The sequence below is a fragment of the Lolium perenne genome, chromosome 1 (assembly GCF_019359855.2).
Source record: "Lolium perenne isolate Kyuss_39 chromosome 1, Kyuss_2.0, whole genome shotgun sequence".
Taxonomy (NCBI): domain Eukaryota; kingdom Viridiplantae; phylum Streptophyta; class Magnoliopsida; order Poales; family Poaceae; genus Lolium; species Lolium perenne.
Genome location: NC_067244.2, coordinates 54,567,994 through 54,594,814, shown reverse-complemented (window position 1 = coordinate 54,594,814; position 26,821 = coordinate 54,567,994). Strand labels below are relative to the sequence as shown.

Here is a 26,821-nt window from a genome sequence, read left to right as displayed (position 1 = left end):
GATCGAGGTTGTCGAGTTTGGCCGAACTTGAGCACCGTAGCACTATAGCGGCCATGCAGTTAGTGAACCGAGCATCACAAAAATAGCCGCAACACAGCGGGTACCAAGACAGGTCGACAATGCAGCTGTGCTTTCTGCGGAGCTGCCGCATAACAAATATGAAAGGCACTAATAACAGACGATGAGGCAAGGGCACACACAAAAAAATTGTTTCAACTATCCTTTGCTACAAAGTTTAAATATGCTTGAACTCTCAAATGTAGCAATCAATTCAAACACTTTAGCGGTGGAAACTACTCCGTAGGTTAAGGACAAAAACTGCAACTGTGAAGAAGGGTTTGTGTGAAAATGGATGTTTGATGTAAAGATCCAACATTGGTTGATCACAGCTTGTAAACGGGTGTGATCCCGAGCAGTTGGAAGCACTGGCGCATGACAACCGCAGTCGCTTCGCAGAGCAGCAGCCGGCTTGGCTCCTCCGGAGACCCTACCACCTGTGGAGTTTAACAAAGACAGCGGTTCAGCCTCATGAAATATGAGGGTGGCAGGCTTAGCACCTAGTAGGTGGCAGGTGCTGCTATTTCATCACTCCAGATGAATTTAACGATAGAAACAGAGGGAATCGTACCTGACAATTAGTGTAGAACCTAGTGAACATTTCAGACAAGTTGTATAGGTATTCACACAAAACATTGGGAAGGAGATTTGTGCAAGCGTCTTCAACAACCTGACACAGATAGCAGCACAATAATCAATACAAAGGGAGGACGAGATTCCCTCCCAACCGATCCATAAAACTCCTCATTGACGCATTATTTAAGTATATAGTGTCATCAAGGAATTGCATTAAAAATACAATAAAGTACCACAATGCTTTCCTGGGTGACTGATGGGAGCAGCAGGGTTGCACGGTTAACAAAAGAAATTCTAAGACTTGTCTGTTTAACTTGAATACAAACAGCATCATGTCAAGTGACCTTATTTGAACCCAGAAATTTACTCAAAATCCCAGTGCACAACCAAAATGTTTGCTAATCACTAATGGTCACTAACTGCTCACAATACACCACATTACAGCTTTGAGCTGATTCTGGGTTAGTCGATCGAATGAATAAATTTATTTAGTTTATAGTGTCGATCATACCTCTGCAAAACGGATAAGATACAGTCCCAAGACACGCTCATCTGGATGGTCAAGAGAAATACTCCCATTCTGAGAACAAGAAAAGTCACAATTTAATCCACGTCTGATGCTAAAAATATCTCAGGGTGAAACTTTATAAAATGGACAGCATTGGCACATAAATTTAAGAAGTATTACCAGCTTTAGCTCTTCCACATCCATGTTAGATTTCCGTATAATGGAGCAAATACGAGCATGAGCATACTGAAGATAGACAGCAGTATTTCCCTGTTCACAAAGCAAATTAGGATGTAAATAACCATTAACGAGAGTAAGCAAAAAAAAGATGACTAGCTTAGAAAATAAAATTCCCATTCATGCAAACAATGATCATAAAGTTATGCCAGTAACAGAAAACAAAAAACAAATCAGTACAAGATTAAACACAGAGCATATAGTGTATACAAATATGGTGCTCGTATTAGGGCAGTTGAGAAGAGATAAACGGTGAAGACTGCCAAATAACTGAGTAAGGAAATAGTGGAGTTTGGAAGTACCTTATCACTTAGCATCTGATCAAAGCTAAATGTGTAATTAGTCAGTCTATTGTTCTTCAGATCTGCATACCTATATTGAAGGTAGAAAAACGTGAGAATACTGATCAGATTAGGATCTAAAAATCTTAGTTACTCCCTCCGATCCGAAAAAAGAGTCGGATGCCACAGTCAAAATACATTTTACAATAAACCCCTCCTAAATCAATGAAAAGAAGACCAGCACCATCTGTCGTTGAAACAAAAAGCAATCCGGCGCCCCGTCCGACCACCAGGTGCACACATCCAACTTTGCTGCCAGCGGATCAAGCCTTGCTGCCAGAAGGGCTTGGCGCGGCGCGGGGATCTTGGCGGCGCGGCCAGGGGAGCTCGGCGGCGCGGCCAGGGGAGCTCGGCGGAGCGGGGCGGGGATCTCAGCGGCGCGGGGCGGGGATCTCGGCGGAGCGGCGCGGGGATCTCGGCAGCGCGGCTAGGGGAGCTTGGTGGCGCGGGGCAAGGATCTCGGCGGCGCGGGGCTAGGGGAGCTCGGCGGCGTGGGGCAGGGACCTCGGCGGCGCAGCAGTGCGGTCAGGGGCAGAGCGACTGGGATTCGTGCGGGTGCGGGATTCGTGCGGGTGAGGGATTCGTGTGCGCAGAAACCAATCGACTGTTCGGGAGTGAGGGTTGAGGAAGAAAAAAGCTCGAGGGCTTTCCTGCAAAATTCCTTTTCAGACACTTTTTTCGGATCGGAGGGAGTATTTAATTTCAGCACAACTAATTTGTCTTCAAAAAAGAAAAATCAGTACATACTTGACAGCACCATATCCTACTGCCTTTGAAGTTTTCTCAAGTTCCTCCTCAGTCCAGTCAACAATTTTACCTGAAAAACCATATCATATTTAACCTTAAAGGTTATTTAAAGGACGTACCCAGTGCTGAGAGCTCCCGCACTGTGCGGGGTCTGGGGAAGGTGTTAGTGGCAAGCCTTACCCTCACGAAGTGCAATGTGAGGATACCGCGACTCGAACCTGGGACCTCTCGGTCACAGGCGGTGAGGCTCTACCGCTGCACCAGGTTATTTAAAGAAGCAAACAAATTCCATGATGGTATCGCTTACCATTGTCCTTGAGACGCTGGACAAGTTCTGATTTGCTTCGAGATTTAGCCTCATCAAGTAGGTCTCCCAACCGAACAACCTCAGTACTACGAGTTCTGAAGCGCTTGCCATCTGCCCCAAGAACAAGGCCAAACCCAACATGACTTGTTTTCGGGAACTTCTTCTCCTTTGGATCGGGGAGCCAACCAGCCATCCTGGCAGCCTGCAACAGAAGACGAAATGAAATCCCATCAATGCAATACGGATTTATTTTTTAGGATAAGCAATAAAGATCTAAAAATGGTACTCTTATTATTAAGAACGAACTAATATCAATATCATGATAACATATTTCTGGTAAAGATAAATGATACTTTGTACTTGCCTTGAAAAACATATCAAAGTGCTGCTGTTGACCGACATCTGTTACATATATTATCCATTCTGCTTTCTCAACATTAAGCCGGTACCTTCATAAAGGCAAAGACAAAAACAAAGTTTTAAGTTCACAAACTCAATCACTGCAAGAAACCAGAACGCATCAAATATGAAATATAGTCTCATATTACAGAAAACAGCTAAATAAGAACCCAGAAGATGGGATATAGAGAAAAAAAGTAAATTATTATTCAGTAACTAACCAGAGAGCAGCTAAATCTGTTGAGGCATAGTTGAAGCCACCATCTCTTTTAACCACAATCAAGGGGATTTTATGACCTTCAATGAAAATTACGCGAGCACCCTCACTCTCCTTGATGAAATCTTGGTTACTCAATAACTCCAAAACTTGTGGAATATAAGGATTATAAAAGCTCTCCCCCTGAAAGGTGAATAATTAGGAGAGAAATTAGCTTTGATTCTCACCGTAAACATAAACCAATAACCTTCTTGGATTGCTTGCAGGAAGAGACAGATAGCATATGTATATAAGCATTCAATGGCAACAGACTGAACACGAGGAGATTTCAGGTGAATACGAACAGCTGAAAAAAAAAGTAGTACAAAAATGACTTCCACAAAGAAAAAGATATTTCTGAAGTCTTGTGAATATCTCCACAAATATTAGCTGGAATATGAAAAGCTAAATAAATCAGGAGTTCAATACATTTCTATGGCAAATTGATGCATACCAATTTATAAGTGAAGCTAATCGGAATATTTGGTAGCAGTTGTATAATTTTTTATCTTTGAGACTTCATATGACAACGCGAAAATAAGCCAGGGTGAATCAACTAAAATGTTAGACAGAATATTCTTCATTGCGGTTCAAATGAGAGAAAGAAAATCCTAAGCCTTTGAGCGATAATCGCTAGTCAACAAACATTGCACAGATTTCAGTTTTACAAAGTACACAGTTCATTTTGCTTAGGGCAAGAGGGCGAACATTCTAGAAAAAGATGTGCCCGCGTTTATCTGAAGTCCGATTAACATAATTCTTTTCAGATTACAGCTATATTCTGTTGAAACTTTTGGTTGGTAACTTCTTAGAATAATAAGACGAACATCACTGGAAAGTGATACTACCTTTTCTTCAAGTTCTACATCTAAGAGCTTGTACACCTGGTCAAATTCGTTCCTGCTGATTTCACATATCTTTTTCCAAGCAGAACGATATTTCTCCTCCCCTCCCTACATAGTATATAGTGCTTAGAAGAGAACGAGAGAAGACTGCGATCTTTTCATACTCCATATGTAAGAAAGGTCAACTTACCTGTAACCGAACGACAGCTTGTTGAGCCCTATCTTTAAATTCTGCATCATTGTCGAATTTTTCTTTGGATGCTTTATAGAAAAGCTGTGGCAAATAACCAAAATGAAACATGATCATTTGTTTACCAAATCAGAAATTCTAACACAAAGCAAATTTAAGCACTTCTTTCCACCTTCCAAGATAGATCAATCAGGAGCATACATGCAAATACACCTAGATGCAACACATATCTAGATAATATGTCCTTCAGATTAATTACAGTTATTTCATCCTAATTGTATGCTAGTGACAACCAATTCAGATTTGCTGCTGTCATGGGCTCCAATTATTCAAATTTCAGAATGTACTTTGAAGGACTTTGAGGAAGGATAGGAGGTGGGTTTCTGAGAACAAGCAACCAAGAGGAAAATCCAATATGCAGTGATATTAAATCAAACATCATGGCCATTACTGCTCAAGCTAGGCGATTAAAAAAGGAAATCCAATTAAACATAGCATTCAAAACAATAGCATCACATGCCTGGCTAAAATAATATGTATGTCACTGGAATTTGTTAAGGCATAAACCACTACGGTGATAATACCGATTCATGGATTAAACAATAAAGGATACCAAATAAGTGATACGCCTATCCGGGATTGAAAGTGTACATGAATGTTACTAAGAAAAACTCAAACAATTAAATATTATGATTTATTTTTTAGCGCGACAAAGTACCCTGTAACTCTAACTCATAATTCAGTATTCTTTCAACCATGTAACTTCTTACATGGATATCTAGTACCAAACTCCATGCATGCTATAAGCCAAGTAAAATATTTCGCTAATACCTATAGACATGTGTTTATAAGTTTATTATGCCACAATTACTACAATAGTACCATCAATGCATGGAACAACACCTTACCTGGAGGTCACCAATGGCCTGGCTGCCAAGTTCCTCCCATTCCGGAAACTTTTCAAATAGAAATTCAATCAGCATTCCAAACTGCATGAACCAAGGCGAACGTGATTCAGTACGCAAAGCAAAAATTACATCTTAACTTGGACGCAAAGCAAAAATTACGGAAAGCAAAATTATAAGGTCTCCATATTGGCCAACATTTTAGCAGTTACTAGTGTCCGCAGAACAAGCAGCAAAAGATATTTCTGCTAATGCAATATACCAAGGCACCACTTTCTCCAGCACAGCACAAGTGAACTTTCAGTTATTGCTCTATAAAATAGTAGATATGAAAGACTAGATACTAATAGTACATCATTGATGTGTCTCAAAAATGAAGGTACATGAAGCTGGCGGTAATGGATAAAAAAGGGTAGCCCCACCAAGGAAAAAGAAGGATTAGTTGGTATGCGTAACCACACTGTCTATAAACCAAAATGGGTAGACAGATTAAAGGATCATACGTTTGCACCAGCAATTTTCAGCATTAAGAAGAACTAACAAGTCTGTTACCTGTGTACCCCAGTCTCCCACATGATTGCGCCTGAGAACGTGGACATTTGAGAACTCAAACATGCGAGCTAGGGTATCTCCAATGATTGTTGACCTCAGATGCCCAACATGCATTTCCTTTGCAATATTAGGGGATGAAAAATCAAGCACTATCCTCTTAACCGGCAGAACTGGTGCCCAAGTTTTGATACCATTTACAAGCATATTTTGTATTCTCTGCAACATTGTAGATGATTCGCGCTTAGCTTGGAAGAATTGTAGCACCAGTAGATGCAAAAATTGCAAGTAAAACAACATCTAAACCAGACCTTTGCAACCCAGCTGTTGGACAATACAATATTCACAAAACCAGGACCAGCAACAGAGGTCGATTCAATAACGTCACCGGCAGGCAGGTTCTTGGCAATGGCCTGTGAAAATTTCAGTATGTATGAGAAAAGAAAAATGAACAAATAAGGAAATAATGCTAGTGGAGCCTACAAAAGAATGCTCCTACTCCATGAGATCTTCTTGAAGTAAACCACCAGCACTACAAAAGGATAGGATCATTCTAACCTGTCCAATTGCGTTGGGGTTTTTGAAACTTGTCCCGGATCCTTTAACTTTTGACCACAATCCCATTGCGTTATTGCTGCATATATCGTTTACATGTGATCATTCGATGAGCACATTGCAGGGATGCTAATATGTCAGATCGTCAAACGAAATGGACAAAGCAGGCATGGCAAGGAGCCAACAGCATAAGCATACCACTGGTAGTCACCGAACTTTGTCGTGCAGACTTCAACCACTGGTTCTACTTCCACTTCAGGCACCGTGGCGCGGAGTGACAAAGCGGCAAAGTTGGAGATCTGCTGCTTGACACTCCCAGCTCCCTGCACGGCCTAGCATTATGTTCAAGTCCTCACAATCTCAATCTAGGCAATCGAGGGGGTACTGACAAAACACAGTCAACACTGTCATCTCTGGAACCAGCAACCCAATACTCACCAGCGGTGCAGGTTCCTGCGCCTGGGCAGAGGCGGAAGTGGAGGTCTCGTCTCCCATGGTGGTGGAGGCGTAGCAGGACCTCCTCAGTAGCCTTGCCGAGGCAGATGCTCTACAGTGACCTAGCTAGATAGGCAGCACGAAAATTAGCAAACAGGCCTAAATTCAGCAACAAAAAGGCTCTATGAGTCCACTTGCTAGAACCTAAACATGGCATGTTCATAAGCCAAATCGAGCGCAGCAGAGAATAAACGGCAGCCTTTTTCACCCCCAATCCCAAAAGTTGTGCATAAATTGGCACGCTCCTAGCGCTCAACTCAAACTGCTGCGGAAGGATCACCGCTGACAGATAGATTCGCCCAGAGCAAAATTTGGTTTAGAGTGGTAAACCCGAACCACGGGAAACTAAACTCAAGCATATAGCATCCTAGACTCTGAATCCCGCAACAAGTCCACTACTAGATAATCCGCCATTCCCTCTAAATCTCCAGAGCCCGTAGGCACAAACTCTAAATTAACCCCCGGATTTCTTCTGCCAAATCGGACCTCGCGACTCCGGGCGACGGCGCAGCGCTGCCGGAGCCGAGGCGGAAGTTTACCGGACGGGATTGGGGAAGGAAGAATGGAGGACCCACCGAATCGGGGGCGGGCGGAGAGGAGGAGGAGTCGCGCGGGGTAGGGCGCCGCCACTGCTGTTGCTGCTGCTGCTGCCGCGAGTGCGCGCATCTCGGTCTCGTTCGAGAATAAATACGCCGCGTGCGTGCAGGGGGAGAGCTGGCGAGGCGAGGGTTTTCGCTGGTGTACCTTATCGGGCCCGCCAAGTCATCCCGACCCTTGGGGGCTGCGGGCTAGGTTGTGGATATGATTTAAACTTGGGTCGACCGGCTGCTGCCCTGGGCGGAGCCAGCCGAGGGCGGAGGAGGGTGGCCGGAGATTGAGGGGACAGGGACGAGGTGGCAGGAGGACTTACCTGCGCCGCCGCCGCTCCTTGGTCCCGTAGTCCCGTCTGGCCGTCTCCCGTGCTCACTCTGTTCTCGGGGCGAGAAGGGTAGTCTGGCGATTTCCCTGACAATCCAAAGGCAAATTGGACCTGACAAATACGAAATTCCAAATTCCTCTCCAACCAAAGCGGCCCGAGGAAACCACCGATCTTCCGTTTTGAGTACTTCTGGACCAAAATGCCTGGTTTTAAGGAGACGGTTCAACTTGCTTGGTCGGCGCCTTCTACACACACTCAGCAGGCTCACAATATAAATCACAAGCTAAAGGCCACGGCGCTTGGGCTGAAATCTTGGAGTAAAAGCCTCTTCTCCGATTGCAAACTTCAGCTCCTTATGGCTTTGGATGTCATTCTGCAACTCGACATTGCGCAGGAATCTCGAGACCTCTCTCTTGAAGAAAGAAACCTTCGCGCTAACCTTAAAAGGCGGGTTAAAGGTCTTGCTGCCCTGGAACGGTCCCGTAAGCGCCAAGCTTCCAGAATCCGTTACCTTCGGGAGGGCGATGCCAACACAAAATTCTTCCATCTTCGGGTTAATGCTAGGAAGCGCAAAAACCACATCCTAAGGCTCAAACATAATGATGGTTGGGCTGCGACACACGAAGAAAAGGACAAGCTGATCTTCGATCATTTCTGCCATGCCCTAGGTTGACCCCCTCCTCGCCAGCTAGACTTCAACTGGGAGGCCCTGAACCTCACCTCTCATTCCTTAGAAGACCTGGATCTCCCTTTCTCCGAGAATGAGATCAAGGAGACCATTCTTGAAATGCCTTCGGATAAGGCCCCGGGACCTGACGGCTTCTCTATGGCTTTCTTCCGCACATGTTGGGACATTATCAAAGACGATCTTATGGGGATCATCAACGCATTTTCTGAGGTTTCGGCGCGCAATTTTCACATCATCAATACCGCCAATCTGGTTCTTCTACCTAAGAAGGATGGCGCGGATACCATTGCGGATTTTTGACCTATTAGTCTTATCCATGCGGTCCCGAAGATCATTGCGAAAGCTATGGCTCGTCGTCTCAGCCCTAAGATGAACGAGATTGTGTCACGCAGCCAGAGCGCTTTTATAAAGTCCAGAACTATTCACGACAACTTCATGTACGTAAGAAACACCGCCCGCAAGCTACACCGCAGCAAAGTCCCATCCCTCCTCGTCAAGTTGGACATCGCCAAGGCTTTTGACTCGGTACGTTGGGACTACATGTTGGATCTCTTACAACGTCTCGGATTTCCCCAGAGATGGCGTGCTCTTTTGACGACCCTCTTCTCAACGGCTTCTTCACGGGTCTTACTTAACGGGGTTCCTGGGAAGAAAATCCCTCATGGGCGCGGCCTCAGGCAAGGAGACCCCTTATCGCCTCTTCTGTTCGACATCGCCATAGACCCGCTTCAGAGGATCTTAGAGGAGGCTACGGCATCCGGGTTTCTTCACGCTATGCCGGGAGATTTGACGGGCCCCCGAATCTCTTTATATGCCGATGATGCGGCCATCTTCTTAACCCCAACAGTGCACGACCTCGACGGACTTGCCAACATCCTTCAACAGTTCGGGGAGGTTACTGGTCTGGTGACCAATGTGGCAAAGAGCTCCAACGCCCCCATCCAATGCTCTAACGTCGACCTAGATGGAATTCTGGCCAACTTCCCGGCGGTCACAGTCCCCTTCCCCATACAGTATTTGGGACTACCTATCTCTCTTGGACGACTCAAGCGGGCAGATCTCCAACCCTACATCGACAAAGCGGTTGCACGCCTAAACCCTTGGAAAGGTAGATTTCTAAATCGTGCGGGTTGCACCGCTCTTGTTAAGTCGGTGCTCTCCTCTATGTCGATCTTCCTGTTGACGGCCTTGAAAGCTGACAAGGGCATTCTCAAGGCCTTTGCAAAGATCAGTCGTGGCATGCTTTGGGCTTGTCAAGAGACGGTCAGCGGAGGGAAATGCAAGGTAAACTGGCAAAAGGTTTGCCGACCCAAGGAGCTTGGCGGGCTTGGGATTCTGGACTTGGAAAAATTCTCTCGTGCCTTGAGACTCAGATGGCTTTGGTACGAATGGACAGCCCCAGAAAAGCCATGGGTGGGTTCAGAAACACCAATTGATGCCTCGGATTTGGACCTCTTCAACGCCGCTACTTCAGTCACCATCGGCGATGGCGCTAAAGCCTCCTTCTGGTCTTCTTCTTGGTTAAATGGCACCCCACCTAAAGACCTGGCTCCTCTTATATATGTGGCGTCTAAAAGGAAAAAACCGGACTGTCCGAGACGCCCTTGAAGGTCACAACTAGGTGGCTGACATTTCGGTTGAGGCTTTCACCATCGATCATATGGAGCAATACGTTCGCCTTTGGGATCTCCTTTCGGCTGTTCAACTTTCGCCAGGCACGGAGGACTCCATAGTTTGGACGCTGACTCCCAATGGGTGTTATATGGCCAGTTCCGCCTACAAAGCTCAATTCTTGCCCGCTTTGCCTTGCTCTTTTGGTAACATCGTTTGGAAACCTTGGGCTCCACCAAAATGCCGTTTCTTTGCATGGCTTGCGGTGCAAAACCGCCTCTGGACTGCTGACCGTCTTGCCAAACGAGGTTGGCCGCATCAACCTTCTTGTCAGCTATGCAGATGCTCCCCGGAAACGGCTCGGCACCTTCTCTTCGAATGCCGCTTCTCTAAGAGAATTTGGATCGCTGCAGCTTCCTGGCTGGACTGCCCGGACCTTATCCGCTGCCTCGGGGCGGGGAGGTCTAGAGTGTTGGACTACTGGCATGCTATCGCAAAAACTCCCACTTCCTCTCCCAAAGGTTTACGAACTGCAATCTTGCTTATCAGTTGGGAGATTTGGAAAGAGAGGAATGAGCGGGTCTTCAACAACAAATCTTACTTTCCCTTGGTTGTCATGCAAAAGATCAAGGATGAAGGGAAGGACTGGGTCCTTGCCGGCGCTAAGAATCTGGCGGAGCTTATAGGCTGATCGTGCTTGTACCTTTAGGGGGCGGGTTCTTCTTTTCCCGCCTTCCCTCTTTTTCTTTTGGCTCTGCCACCCCCTGTTTGCTTCTCCTATATTAATATAAGGCAAAGGCTTTTTTGCCCGTTTCAAAAAAAAAAATTCCATGCTCCGGTTTAACATCCAAACAGGCACTAATTTTCGTTCTTCTTTTTCAGGGACACCGGTAGCTTAGTTTTTAACGATCAATGCCATAAACTATACTGGCAAATATTATATAGTATATATAAAGTAGAGATACACGAGCCGTTTTTCTTTTTGGTTTATCGATCATAGATCGGATTGAGTCGCCACCGCCGTCATCATCGCGGCAGGGTAACGTCGCCCTTGGCGGCCTCTCGGTAGGCTACCGCCGCCGACCCGCTGCATCCGTCTTCATCTCCATCGCTCGGGACTATATCAACAACGCCGACATCGACTCCGATCTGCGCGTCGTCCACGCCATGGCGCATATAACACCGCCATCGGTCTAATCAACCGATCGCGCGCACGTCTCCACCAAGCACGTCCCCGAGCACGCGCCTACCACCGATCGAGCTACGGGCTGCCACTGCGTCGCTCCTTCGGGCCGCAGCGCCGTCGCCTTTGGTCCACGCTACCAGCCTCTAACGCGTGTTCCAAGGCGGGTACGTCGCTGGTGGCCTCTCGTCGCTGCACCGACTCGCGCCTTGCAGCTACGCCGGCCCCTCGGACCGTGACGTCACTGCACACAGTCTACTTCTCCGTCCCCCGCGCACCGACGTTCCAGGCTACTACCGCACCGGCCCATCGGCGCGGGTCGCCACCGTCAGCGCAATGTCTACGTCAAGCCGTCGGGTTCTCCCTCTCCTACTTCGAGTACCTCCGCCGCACCTCCACAGGTAACCTGCATGACCACTTTTGGTCGTCACAGGCCTCGCCGACCACCTCTACAGTCTAGGCATCCAACATGGCCACTCCCGCTGGTTTCGCCGCCTTCTACGTCTCCGTCCACCACGACCTCATCGCCAACGTCATCGTCTCGTCCCCGACTACTTCGTCTACTCCGACAACCGCGGACTGCATCGGTACCTCTCCCTCTTCGCCGTTGTGCGTCTCGCCACTGAAAGGACACGGATGTCGCCTAGAGGGGGGTGAATAGGCGATTTAAAACTTTTACGAGATGGGCTTAACAAATGCGGAATAAAACTAGCGTTTACTTTGTCAAGCCCAAAGCCTATAAACTATGGTTCACCTATGTGCACCAACAACTTATTCTAAACAATGGTTCACCTATGTGCACCAACAACTTATGCTAAGCAAGACAAGCAACTTATGTGATAGCAAGATATATATATAACTTCAAGCACGATGGCTATCACAAAGTAAAGTGCATAAGTAAAGAGCTCGGGTATAGGAATAACCGAAGTGACGCGGAGACAACGATGTAGCCCGAAGTTCACACTCTTGCGAGTGCTACTCTCCGTTGGAGCGGTGTGGAGGACAAGTCACTCCAAATGCACGAGGGCCACCGTATTCTCCTCGAGAATTCCCACCAAAAGGGATGTCCTCGATCCACTATGGGACCTTAGGAAGGTCACCGAACCCGCACAAAGCTTGGGGCTATCTCCACAACTCAATTGGAGGCTCCCAATAAATTGCCACAAAGGCCTTGCCCTTGAAGATTCTCCACAACTTAATTGGAGTTCCCAAGAACACCACTAAGATGCCACAAAGGCCTTGCCCTTGAAGATTCTCCACAACTTAATTGGAGTCCCCAAGAACACCACAAAGATGCCACAAAGGTCTTGCCCTTGAAGATTCTCCACAACTTAATTGGAGTCCCCAAGAACACCACTAAGATGCCACAAAGGCCTAGAATCCGTCTAGGGTTCCAAGAACCCAAGAGTAACAACCTTCTTGCTTTCACCTCCACGAATCACCGTGGAGAACTCAAACCGATGCACCAAATGCAATGGCAAGAACACCACAAAGATGCTCAAGTCCTTCTCTCTCAAATTCCAACAAAGCTACAAAAGCTATTGGGGGAATAAGAGAGGAAGAACAAATAAGAGGAGGAACACCAAATTTCTCCAAGATCTAGATCTAGTGGATTCCCCTCACAAAGAGAGGGATTTGATTGGTAGGAAATGTAGATCTAGATCTCCTCTCTCTTTTCCCTCAAGAATATGCAAGAATCATGGGAGGAATCAAGAACTAGGGCAAGCTTTGAAGGACAACAATGGAGGTGAGAGAGAGAGAGTGAACCAACCAGCCCAAGGAGGAAGAAGGGGGTCTTATATACCCCCTCCCAACGAAATATGACCGTTTGGGACCTCCCAGGCCGGAAAATCCGCCCCCGGACCGGATTATCCGCCCCCCGAAAACGCCCCTGGACTTGGGCCGGATATTTGGCCGGATATTTGCCCAAAATTGGTCATTCGGGCCGGATTATCCGCCCCCCAGAAAACTGCAGAAACACCAAAACTAAAACGGGCATAACTTTAGCATCCGGACTCCGATTTTGATGATCTTGGGCTTGTTTTAAAGCTAGGAACAAGCTCTACAAAATAATGCTGGAAACCATCATAGTCCAACAAGGGGGATAGAAATAAATGATGAAAGGTTTGACCTATCTAAAAAAGACATACCGGTAAAACCTCCAATCTTGAAAATGCAACAAGTTGCCCATGCAAAAACCATTCTCAATGAGCTAGAGCTTGTCATGAGAATAAGCACAAGCTCTAAAACATCACATGGATAAGATCCAAATAAAACCAAGAAAGATGATGAACCAAACTCGAAAACGCAACAAGTGATCTATGCGAAATCCGTTTTCGATGAACTAGAGCTTGTCATGAGAATAAGCACAAGCTCTAAAACATCACATGGAAAAGGTCCAAATAACAACCAAGAAAGATGATGCAAGGATGCAAAGGTTTGAGCTCTCTCTGAACGATACGATCGAGTTACTCACTCGAGAGCCCTCTTGATAGTACGACAACTAAACTATAAACCGGTCTCCAACTACACTATGAGACCGGTGAGAAAGAAACCCTATCAAGAGCAAACCTTATACTTGCGCATTCCACTTGAGCTCGATGACGACGATCTTGACCTCAACAAGATGGAACGCCTTTCTTGCTTGTGTTTGCTTGACGAAGTCTTGTGGATTGCTCCTCCATAATCCACCATGAGAGAGCTTCTTCTTCGGCGCATCTTCACATAACCATGACCACCATGTGGATTGCTCCCCCATAATCCACCATGGGAGAGCTTCTTCTTCGGCGCATCTTCACATATCCATGATCACCATATGGATGGCAAGACTCAAGCAAAGGACCTCTTCGAGATGGCTCATCTTGAACTTGCACTTCATTTCTCCATGGCAAGCTTCAAGCTTATGAACTCTTCGAGTTGGCTCATCTTGAACTTGCACTTCATTTCTTCATTCTTCATCATGTTGATGTCTTGAAGTAACTTGAGGGCTCACTTCATCTTCATCTTCAAGACATACTTGACACTTGATATCCTTCATCAATTTCTTCTTATTGCAACCTAATACAAACATGTTGATGTCTTGAAGTAACTTGAGGGCTCACTTCATCTTCATCTTCAAGACATACTTGACACTTGATATCCTTCATCAAATTCTTCTTATTGCAACCTTGAAGGCAACATATGGTTCAAGAATTGCCTATGGACAACTCCTACAAATATAACTCAATGCAAACATTAGTCCATAGGGATTGTCATTAATTACCAAAACCACACATGGGGGCTCCATGCACTTTCAATCTCCCCCATTTTGGTAATTGATGACAATCTCTTTGAGAGGGTTTATAAGGAATTTAAGTAAGAAATAAATTGAATATATAGAGCAAAGTCTCCCATAATATATGCATGTGTGAATGATCTTGACTTTCATTGCATATATTGGCATTCAAAGCCTAGTGGAGTTTCCTCTAAATATTCAACTATGCAAAGCAACAAGATGCAATGCAATAAAGGCACATGCTTAAGCACAAAGCAAAGACATAACCAAATTCCCTTAAACCCTCCAAACTTCTCCCCCATTGGCACCAATTGCCGAAATGGGTGAAAAATTTAGAAGGCCAATATAGTGAGAGTTCCTCCATAGTGTGTGCATTTCTCATAATTTGAGTGGAATCAAATGCACATATCCAGTGACGAATATTCGGAAGGAATCACACTATAGTTAGGATCAAAGATTGCAAAAAGATAACAAAGTCAAGAAGCTTCAACAAATGAAGCAAGCAACCAAATGAACCACAAAGAGGATACCAAAAGAAAGATAGATATTATGATAAGATCAAGAAGATTGCTCTAAATAATATGAGGAAGCTCCCCAAGGTTTTGCACAAAACTAGACAAATTGCATTGGAGAATAAAGTGCACAAACATGGAATCATCACTCCCATAATATCATTCAAAACAAAAGATAACAAGTGAATCAAACTCTAATGATCACCACAAAATAATGCCTTAAATAGAATGAGGAAGCTCCCCAAGGTACATGTATAAATTAAAATGTTGCATTTGAATACAATATGCATAACATGGAATCCTTACTCCCTCATTACCAATTAAAACACAAACATTTGCAATAGATCATAGATAGAAAATTAAGCTCAACACTTGCAACAAACAAATGGTTGAGCAACAAGTAGGAGGCACCATAATAAAAGGCTCAACCAAGAGGACATGTGAAAGGCATGATAAAGCATATTATAAGACTATTACAAGGATGAGCAAAAAGCATCATCATAGTCTTCAATGAATTATATTGCTTAGCATGACCAATCAACACGCAACAAATAAATAAGATATCGAATGGAGATGTATCATCTCTTATGTGTATAAGTTTCTCTAAGTGAGCAATATCACAAAGATATTTATCCACAAAGAAACATGCACACACAAAATAGATACACAAGAAATATAGCATGATATCCAAGACAAAGTCATGCAATATACCAATAAGAATTTTTGCTTAATAGCATGGCCAAAGGCTCAATTTTATCTTATGGTACATTCATGAACTTCAACCATAAACACATAAAATACATCACAAATATCCACAAGGGATAGAAGATAGTTGGGATGCTTTGAGAAAGGCAACAAGTATCAAAAACGAGGATACTAAAAGAAATAACTCAATTTGCACTTTCATCGATATTGCACATGTGAGAGGCTTGAGGAATTGATATGCAATAAAATTGCTAGATAGGCATAGATGGGATGGGTGAATCATGATCATGATTTTATATACTTCCCAACATATGTGCTCATCTCAAACTACTCACATTCGCAATAAAGAGGTTTCGTTAAGACTTTTGCAAGAAGCACAACATTTGTAAATCAAGAGATTCATGCCAAGATGCAACCATAAGGTTGGATACAAGAAAATTATGCATGAGAAGATACTTGTTACCAAGACAGCATTGGTGTGGATGTACTAGATATGTGTTCGTTGACCATCCTAGCTAGCCTCAAGTTACCATTGAGTCATGATGACGCGTAAAGCACACGCTCGTTGGGAACCCCAAGTGGAAGGTGTGATGCATACAGCAGCAAGTTTCCCTCAGTAAGAAACCAAGGTTTATCGAACCAGTAGGAGTCAAGAAGCACGTTGAAGGTTGATGGCGGCGAGATGTAGTGCGGCGCAACACCAGGGATTCCGGCGCCAACGTGGAACCTGCACAACACAACCAAAGTACTTTGCCCCAACGAAACAGTGAGGTTGTCAATCTCACCGGCTTGCTGTAACAAAGGATTAACCGTACTGTGTGGAAGATGATTGTTTGCAGAAAACAGTAGAACAAGATTACGAGATTGTATTTCAAGAAAGAGAATTGGACCGGGTCCACAGTTCACTAGAGGTGTCTCTCCCATAAGATAAACAACATGTTGGGTGAACAAATTACAGTTGGGCAATTGACAAATAAAGAGAGCATGACCATGCACATACATATCATGATGAGTATAGTGAGATTTAATTGGGCATTACGACAAAGTACATAGACCGCCATCCAACTGCATCTATGCCTAAAAAGTCCACCTTCAGGTTATCATCCGAACCCCTTCCAGTATTAAGTTGCTAACAACAAACAATTGCATTAAGTATTGCGCGTAATGTAATCGATAACTACATCCTTAGACATAGCATCAATGTTTTATCCCTAGTGGCAACAGCACATCCATAACCTTAGTGGTTCTTGTCACTCCTCCAGATTCACGGAGGCATGAACCCACTATCGAGCATAAATACTCCCTCTTGGAGTTACTAGCATCAACTTGGCCAGAGCATCTACTAATAACGGAGAGCATGCAAGATCATAAACAACACATAGATATAACTTTGATAATCAACATAACAAGTATTCTCTATTCATCGGATCCCAACAAACGCAACATATAGAATTACAGATAGATGATCTTGATCATGTTAGGCAGCTCACAAGATCCGACAATGATAGCACAATGGGGAGAAGACAACCATCTAGCTACAGCTATGGACCCATAGTCCAGGGGTAGACTACTCACACATCACTCCGGAGGCGACCATGGCGGCGTAGAGTCCTCCGGGAGATGAATCCCCTCTCCGGCAGGGTGCCGGAGGCGATCTCCTGGATCCCCCGAGATGGGATCGGCGGCGGCGCGTCTCGATGGAGGTTGTCCGTATCGTGGCTCTCGGTACTGGGGGTTTCGTCACGAAGGCTTTAAGTAGGCGGAAGGGCAAGTCAGGAGGGGGCACAGGGGCCCCACACCATAGGCCGGCGCGGCCAGGGGCCAGGCCGCGCCGCCCTAGGGTTTGGCCACCCTGTGGCCCCACTTCGTTGACTCTTCGGTCTTCTGGAAGCTTCGTGGGAAAATAGGACCCTGGGCGTTGATTTCGTCCAATTCCGAGAATATTTCGTTACTAGGATTTCTGAAACCAAAAACAGCAGAAAACAAGAATCGGCACTTCGGCATCTTGTTAATAGGTTAGTTCCGTAAAATGCACGAATATGACATAAAGTGTGCATAAAACATGTAGATAACATCAATAATGTGGCATGGAACATAAGAAATTATCGATACGTTGGAGACGTATCAGCATCCCCAAGCTTAGTTCTGCTCGTCCCGAGCAGGTAAAATGATAACACAGATAATTTCTGGAGTGACATGCCATCATAATATTGATCATACTATTTGTAAAGCATATGTAGTGAATGCAGCGATCAAAACAATGTATATGACATGAGTAAACAAGTGAATCATATAGCAAAGACTTTTCATGAATAGTACTTCAAGACAAGCATCAATAAGTCTTGCATAAGAGTTAACTCATAAAGCAATAATTCAAAGTAAGAGCATTGAAGCAACACAAAAGAAGATTAAGTTTCAGCGGTTGCTTTCAACTTGTAACATGTATATCTCATGGATATTGTCAACATAGAGTAATATAATAAGTGCAATAAGCAAGTATGTAGGAATCAATGCATAGTTCACACAAGTGTTTGCTTCTTGAGGTGGAGAGAAATAGGTGAACTGACTCAACATTAAAAGTAAAAGAATGGTCCTCCATAGAGGAAAAGCATCGATTGCTATATTTGTGCTAGAGCTTTGATTTTGAAAACATGAAACAATTTTGTCAACGGTAGTAATAAAGCATATGCATCATGTAAATTATATCTTATAAGTTGCAAGCCTCATGCATAGTGTACTAATAGTGCCCGCACCTTGTCCTAATTAGCTTGGACTACCGGATCATCACAATGCACATGTTTTTACCAAGTGTCACAAAGGGGTACCTCTATGCCGCCTGTACAAAGGTCTAAGGAGAAAGCTCGCATTTTGGATTTCTCGCTATTGATTATTCTTCAACTTAGACATCCATACCGGGACAACATAGACAACAGATAATGGACTCCTCTTTTATGCATAAGCATGTAACAACAATTAATAATTTTCTCATTTGAGATTGAGGATATATGTCAAAAACTGAAACTTCCACCATGAATCATGGCTTTAGTTAGCGGCCCAATGTTCTTCTCTATAAATATGCATGCTTAACCATAAGGTGGTAGATCTCTCTTACTTCAGACAAGACGGACATGCATAGCAACTCACATGAAATTCAACAATGAATAGTTGATGGCGTCCCCAGTGAACATGGTTATCGCACAAGAAGCAACTTAATAAGAGATAAAGTGCATAATTACATATTCAATACCACAATAGTTTTTAAGCTATTTGTCCCATGAGCTATATATTGCAAAGGTGAATGATAGAATTTTAAAGGTAGCACTCAAGCAATTTACTTTGGAATGGCGGAAAATACCATGTAGTAGGTAGGTATGGTGGACACAAATGGCATAGTGGTTGGCTCAAGTATTTTGGATGCATGAGAAGTATTCCCTCTCGATACAAGGTTTAGGCTAGCAAGGCTTATTTGAAACAAACAAAAGGATGAACCGGTGCAGCAAAACTCACATAAAAGACATATTGTAAACATTATAAGAATCTACATCGTCTTCCTTGTTGTTCAAACTCAATACTAGAAATTATCTAGACCTTAGAGAAACCAAATATGCAAACCAAATTTTAGCATGCTCTATGTATTTCTTCATTAATGGGTGCAATGCATATGATGCAAGAGCTTAAACATGAGCACAACAATTGCCAAGTATCACATTACCCAAGACATTTATAGCAATTACTACATGTATCATTTTCCAATTCCAACCATATAACAATTTAACGAAGGAAAAACTTCGCCATGAATACTATGAGTAGAAACCAAGGACATACTTGTCCATATGCTACAGCGGAGCGTGTCTCTCTCCCATAAAGTGAATGCTAGGATCCATTTTATTCAAACAAAACAAAAAACAAAAAACAAACCGACGCTCCAAGCAAAGCACATAAGATGTGATGGAATAAAAATATAGTTTCAGGGGAGGAACCTGATAATGTTGTTGATGAAGAAGGGGATGCCTTGGGCATCCCCAAGCTTAGACGCTTGAGTCTTCTTAGTATATGCAGGGGTGAACCACCGGGGCATCCCCAAGCTTAGAGCTTTCACTCTCCTTGATCATGTTGCATCATACTCCTCTCTTGATCCTTGAAAACTTCCTCCACACCAAACTCGAAACAACTTATTAGAGGGTTAGTGCACAATAAAAATTAACATATTCAGAGGTGACACAATCATTCTTAACACTTCTGGACATTGCATAATGCTACTGGACATTAGTGGATCAAAGAAATTCATCCAACATAGCAAAAGAGGCAATGCGAAATAAAAGGCAGAATCTGTCAAAACAGAACAGTTCGTATTGACGAATTTTAAAATGGCACCAGACTTGCTCAAATGAAAATGCTCAAATTGAATGAAAGTTGCGTACATATCTGAGGATCATGCACGTAAATTGGCATAATTTTCTGAGTTACCTACAGAGAATTTTGCCCAGATTCGTGACAGCAAAGAAATCTGAAACTGCGCAGTAATCCAAATCTAGTACTTACTTTTCTATCAACGGCTTTACTTGGCACAATAAAACACTAAACTAAGATAAGGAGAGGTTGCTACCGTAGTAAACAACTTCCAAGACACAAAATAAAAAGAAAGTACTGTAGGTAAAATATGGGTTGTCTCCCATAAGCGCTTTTCTTTAACGCCTTTCAGCTAGGCGCAGAAAGTGTGTATCAAGTATTATCAAGAGACGAAGCATCAACATCATAATTGGTTCTCATAATAGAATCAAAAGGTAACTTCATTCTATTTCTAGGGAAGTGTTCCATACCTTTCTTGAGAGGAAATTGATATTTTATATTACCTTCCTTCATATCAATAGTAGCACCAACAGTTCGAAGAAAAAGTCTTCCCAATATAATGGGACAAGATGCATTGCATTCAATATCCAAGACAACAAAATCAACGGGAACAAGGTTATTGTTAACGGTAATGCGAACATTATCAACTTTACCCAAAGGTTTCTTTGTAGAATGATCAGCAAGATTAACATCCAAATAACAATTTTTCAGCGGTGGCAAGTCAAGCATATTATAAATTTTCTTAGGCATAACAGAAATACTTGCACCAAGATCACATAAAGCATTACAATCAAAATCTTTAACCTTCATCTTAATGATGGGCTCCCAACCATCCTCTAGCTTTTTAGGAATAGAGGCTTCACGCTCTAATTTCTCTTCTCTAGCTTTTATGAGAGCATTTGTAATATGATGTGTGAAAGCCAAATTTATAGCACTAGCATTAGGACTTTTAGCAAGTTTTTGTAAGAACTTTATAACTTCAGAGATGTGGCAATCATCAAAATTCAAACCATCATAATCTAAAGCAATGGGATCATCATCCCCAATGTTGGAAAAAATTTCAGCAGCTTTATCACGAGCGATTTATTGATTTTAGCGATTTCGAGCAGTTTTTCGCGCTTTGCATTAGAAGTGGAAACATTGCTAACACCAATTCTTTTATTAGTATTAGTAGGAGGTGCAGCAACATATGTAGCATTAGCATTACAAGTGGTGGTAATAGTCCAAACTTTAGCTACATTCTTCTCTTTAGATAGTTTTTCATTTTCTTCTCTATCCCACCTAGCACGCAGTTCAGCCATTAATCTTATATTCTCATTAATTCTAACTTGAATGGCATTTGCTGTAGTAACAATTTTATTATGATGATTCTCATTAGGCATAACTTTCGATTTCAAAAGATCAACATCAACAGCAAGACTATCGACTTTAGAAGCAAGTATATCAATTTTCCCAAGCTTTTCTTCAACAGATTTGTTAAAAGCAGTTTGTGTACTAATAAATTCTTTAAGCATGGCTTCAAGTCCAGGGGGTGAACTCCTATTATTGTTGTAAGAATTCCCATAAGAATTACCATAGCCGTTGCCATTATTATAAGGATATGGCCTATAGTTGTTACTAGAATTGTTCCGGTAAGCATTGTTGTTGAAATTACTATTTTTAATGAAGTTCACATCAACATGTTCTTCTTGTGCAACCAATGAAGCTAATGGAACATTATTAGGATCAATATTAGTCCTATCATTCACAAGCCTAGACATAATAGCATCAATCTTATCACTCAAGGAAGAGGTTTCTTCGACAGAATTTACCTTCTTACCTTGTGGAGCTCTTTCCGTGTGCCATTCAGAGTAGTTGATCATCATATTATCAAGAAGCTTTGTTGCTTCACCAAGAGTGATGGACATAAAGGTACCTCCAGCAGCTGAATCCAATAAATTCCGTGAAGAAAAATTTAGTCCTGCATAGAAGGTTTGGATGATCATCCAAGTAGTCAGTCCATGGGTTGGGCAATTTTTAACCAGAGATTTCATTCTTTCCCAAGCTTGAGCAACATGTTCAGTATCTAATTGTTTAAAATTCATTATGCTACTCCTCAAAGATATAATTTTAGCAGGGGGATAATATCTACCAATAAAAGCATCCTTGCATTTAGTCCATGAATCAATACTATTCTTAGGCAGAGATAGCAACCAATCTTTAGCTCTTCCTCTTAATGAGAAAGGGAACAATTTTAATTTTATAATGTCACCATCTACATCCTTATATTTTTGCATTTCACATAATTCAACAAAATTATTAAGATGGGCAGCAGCATCATCAGAACTAACACCAGAAAATTGCTCTCGCATAACAAGATTCAAGAAGCAGGTTTAATTTCAAAGAATTCTGCTGTAGTAGCAGGTGGAGCAATAGGTGTGCATAAGAAATCATTATTATTTGTGGTTGTGAAGTCACACAACTTAGTATTTTCAGCGTTGGCCATTTTAGCAACAGTAAATAAGCAAACTAGATAAAGTAAATGCAAGTAAACTAATTTTTTTTTGTGTTTTCGATATAGCAAACAAGATAGCAAATAAAGTAAAACTAGCAACTAATTTTTTTGTATTTTGATTTAGTGCAGCAAACAAAGTAATAAATAAAACTAAGCAAGACAAAAACAAAGTAAAGAGATTGAGAAGTGGAGACTCCCCTTGCAGCGTGTCTTGATCTCCCGGCAACGGCGCCGTAAATTTAGCTTGATGACGCGTAAAGCACACGCTCGTTGGGAACCCCAAGTGGAAGGTGTGATGCGTACAGCAGCAAGTTTCCCTCAGTAAGAAACCAAGGTTTATCGAACCAGTAGGAGTCAAGAAGCACGTTGAAGGTTGATGGCGGCGAGATGTAGTGCGGCGCAACACCAGGGATTCCGGCGCCAACGTGGAACCTGCACAACACAACCAAAGTACTTTGCCCCAACGAAACAGTGAGGTTGTCAATCTCACCGGCTTGCTGTAACAAAGGATTAACCGTATTGTGTGGAAGATGATTGTTTGCAGAAAATAGTAGAACAGTATTGCAGTAGATTGTATTTCAGTAAAGAGAATTGGACCGGGGTCCACAGTTCACTAGAGGTGTCTCTCCCATAAGATAAACAGCATGTTGGGTGAACAAATTACAGTTGGGCAGTTGACAAATAAAGAGAGCATGACCATGCACATACATATCATGATGAGTATAGTGAGATTTAATTGGGCATTACGACAAAGTACATAGACCGCCATCCAACTGCATCTATGCCTAAAAAGTCCACCTTCAGGTTATCATCCGAACCCCTTCCAGTATTAAGTTGCTAACAACAGACAATTGCATTAAGTATTGCGCGTAATGTAATCGATAACTACATCCTTAGACATAGCATCAATGTTTTATCCCTAGTGGCAACAGCACATCCATAACCTTAGTGGTTCTTGTCACTCCTCCAGATTCACGGAGGCATGAACCCACTATCGAGCATAAATACTCCCTCTTGGAGTTACTAGCATCAACTTGGCCAGAGCATCTACTAATAACGGAGAGCATGCAAGATCATAAACAACACATAGATATAACTTTGATAATCAACATAACAAGTATTCTCTATTCATCGGATCCCAACAAACGCAACATATAGAATTACAGATAGATGATCTTGATCATGTTAGGCAGCTCACAAGATCCGACAATGATAGCACAATGGGGAGAAGACAACCATCTAGCTACAGCTATGGACCCATAGTCCAGGGGTAGACTACTCACACATCACTCCGGAGGCGACCATGGCGGCGTAGAGTCCTCCGGGAGATGAATCCCCTCTCCGGCAGGGTGCCGGAGGCGATCTCCTGGATCCCCCGAGATGGGATCGGCGGCGGCGGCGTCTCAGTAAGGTTTTCCGTATCGTGGCTCTCGGTACTGGGGGTTTCGTCACGGAGGCTTTAAGTAGGCGGAAGGGCAAGTCAGGAGGGGGCACAGGGGCCCCACACCATAGGCCGGCGCGGCCAGGGGCCAGGCCGCGCCGCCCTAGGGTTTGGCCACCCTGTGGCCCCACTTCGTTGACTCTTCGGTCTTCTGGAAGCTTCATGGGAAAATAGGACCCTGGGCGTTGATTTCGTCCAATTCCGAGAATATTTCGTTACTAGGATTTCTGAAACCAAAAACAGCAGAAAACAGCAACTGGCACTTCGGCATCTTGTTAATAGGTTAGTTCCAGAAAATGCACGAATATGACATAAAGTGTGCATAAAACATGTAGATAACATCAATAATGTGGCATGGAACATAAGAAATTATCGATACGTTGGAGACGTATCAAGTCACCACTTCTTTCCAAGAGTGAGACAAGCATCCAATGCATATCCATTGTACCTAACACAAAGGTAAGTACAAAATGGTCCCCAAACTAATTGGGTCCGAAGTAGTTAGACACACTACAACATATAGGACAAACTCCACAATTCTATGTGCATATAGATATGAAATTGAATTTCATACACATCTTAGCCAAATTAGGATTTGATGGAGTTTACCCTATATATTGGATCAATGAAAGTGACACATGCCATAAGATATACATATATTAAATATGCATGCACAATACTTTCAAGGACCAAAGGAAGATACAATTTGGACAAAACACCAAATAAATCAAGAGACAATGGTTGCCCAAATTATATCAAAGAATCAAATCAACACAAGATTGACTCCAAAGACTTATCTCATTATAAGAAGCTAATTAAGCCTAAGCACAAAGGAATGAGATAACCAACTCCCAAGAGAGCAAGGTTCCAACAAATAAACCAAACCGTCGACACTTTTTATGATGGCACAAAGTACCAAAAGGAAATTTATGTCTCCCAAAACCAAATTTTTGATAATGATCAAGAGAAGTTTAAGCATTATAACAAATATAGGAGAGCTCCCCCAAGATTAGTGCATTATCTAGGATTTAGAATATGGATACAAAATGCACAAAACTAGGATCATCACGCTACCTATATCTACTAAAAATGCTAAGAAAGTTTGAATAGACAAATTAGATCCATGAGATGCAAGGAAGACACATGGGAGTCAAAGCACAACAAATTCATGGCAATAAATAAGGCAATTTAAATACACGAGCCAATGTAAATATGATCAATAAATTTCTACCTCATAATAGATTGCCAATTGTCCTAGGACACAAGGTATTAGGAAATATTTTCCGGTGGTAGTTTGTAAGTATATGTAAGATCATATTTACACCAAATAAAGCATATGGTAAAAGGTAAGAGTTAACCATCATGCAAAGAGAGTTTCTTGATAGCTTGAATTAGTCATGCCAACATGCAAAGCAATTAATAGTATTCATACCAACATGCAAAGCAATTAATAGTATTCATACCAACATGCAAAGCAATTAATAGTATTCATACCAACATGCAAAGCAATTAATAGTATTCATACCAACATGCAAAGCAATTAATAGTATGACTTGAAGCATATGGGTTTCCAAAAATGTATTGAGGGACACATTGTGAAAAACCATGCCAAGAAAAACTTTCACAAATAAGATCCACAAATATATTAGCAATGAAGCCATTTAAGCAAATTGGAACTTGTTTGAGAAAATATGTCACATATGAGAGATAATTTACAATATCAATTCTATGTGACACAACCTCAAATGTTCACATTTCCTAGGCTTGTAATATGCACAAAGCTTATTACTCCCCCATAATGTGATAAGGAATTTATTTTCACAAGAGGCAAATAAGATCCAACTAGAGATATTAATGGACATTAGAATTTGAATTTCTCATGAAGATGACATACCACATAGAGACTAGATAATCTTGCAATATCAATTCTAAGTGATATTCCTCATGTACGCACATTGTTAGGATTGAGAAATTCCTAAAGGCATATCACTCCCCCTGATGAGGACATCCCTACCTCACTACTACCTCCGTCATTGCAAGATGAAGATGAAGCTGTGAAGCTCAAGTCCAATGAAGTTAGGATTGGACCAATGACACGAGCTCGTGCGAAGCTACTTAAACAACAGGTGAACTTGTTCCTAAACGATACTTTGATTGACGAGAACTTTATACTACCTAAGTCGTATTACTTATGTATGATCAGGTATGAGGAGGAACCAAGCATCGCACGAGGAGAAGAGGAGCAGCTGGACAAGAAGCTGGACGTGAAGCTGGACATGGAGCCGGACGTGAAGACATCCCATGGACGCGCGAGGGAGGAGCGGGAGGCATGCGCGAGAGGAGGAGATCTTCAGGCCGGTCCCAGGCCCGGTCAGACCGGCCGTGGGACCGGGCCACCCGGTCACCAACCGGATTTTGAACCGGTGCCATCCGGGCCACATCCAGGGAACACGGACCCTTCGTCCGGTTTCCGCCCGGTCACAGACCCGGTCTAGGACCGGACCACCCGGTCCCAGGCCCGGTTGACCGGCCCCCAGACCGGCCGAGTCCGAGTCTGTCTCGACCAGATCTATTCTGGGTCGGTTATTTCCGTACTTTTTCGATCTGAGGTCGTCCCGAACGCCTATATAAGTCCCTGGGACGCCCCCAAAGTTGCTTGAGACCACGTTTAAGATAA

General features: G+C 43.1%; 1 protein-coding gene and 1 long non-coding RNA gene across 5 annotated transcripts; one reads left to right on the top strand and one right to left on the bottom strand.

The window, feature by feature from the left end:
- Positions 1-182: 182 nt before the first annotated feature.
- On the bottom strand, positions 183-7,730 carry LOC127292551 (arginine--tRNA ligase, cytoplasmic). Of its 4 annotated transcripts, none has more exons than XM_051321975.1 (18): positions 7,543-7,730; positions 6,911-7,029; positions 6,671-6,804; positions 6,476-6,551; positions 6,229-6,330; positions 5,921-6,136; positions 5,372-5,452; positions 4,464-4,547; positions 4,277-4,381; positions 3,394-3,572; positions 3,138-3,222; positions 2,774-2,975; positions 2,467-2,536; positions 1,681-1,750; positions 1,322-1,411; positions 1,145-1,213; positions 629-727; positions 183-494 (listed from the first exon to the last, which is right to left on the bottom strand). In XM_051321975.1, exons 1-18 carry the CDS (start codon positions 7,631-7,633, stop codon positions 384-386), a joined length of 1,983 nt encoding a protein of 660 aa, XP_051177935.1. In that variant the 5' UTR covers positions 7,634-7,730; the 3' UTR covers positions 183-383. The 4 variants fall into 4 exon arrangements, with proteins under 4 accessions (XP_051177935.1, XP_051177940.1, XP_051177949.1 ...); XM_051321980.2 differs by having other exon boundaries at positions 6,671-6,795; positions 7,543-7,696; XM_051321989.2 differs by having other exon boundaries at positions 6,911-7,033; positions 7,543-7,695.
- Positions 2,462-2,969, top strand: LOC127292606 (uncharacterized). The gene is made up of 2 exons (XR_007845256.1): positions 2,462-2,567; positions 2,731-2,969. It is a non-coding gene; the product is annotated as an uncharacterized lncRNA (long non-coding RNA).
- Positions 7,731-26,821: the final 19,091 nt, after the last annotated feature.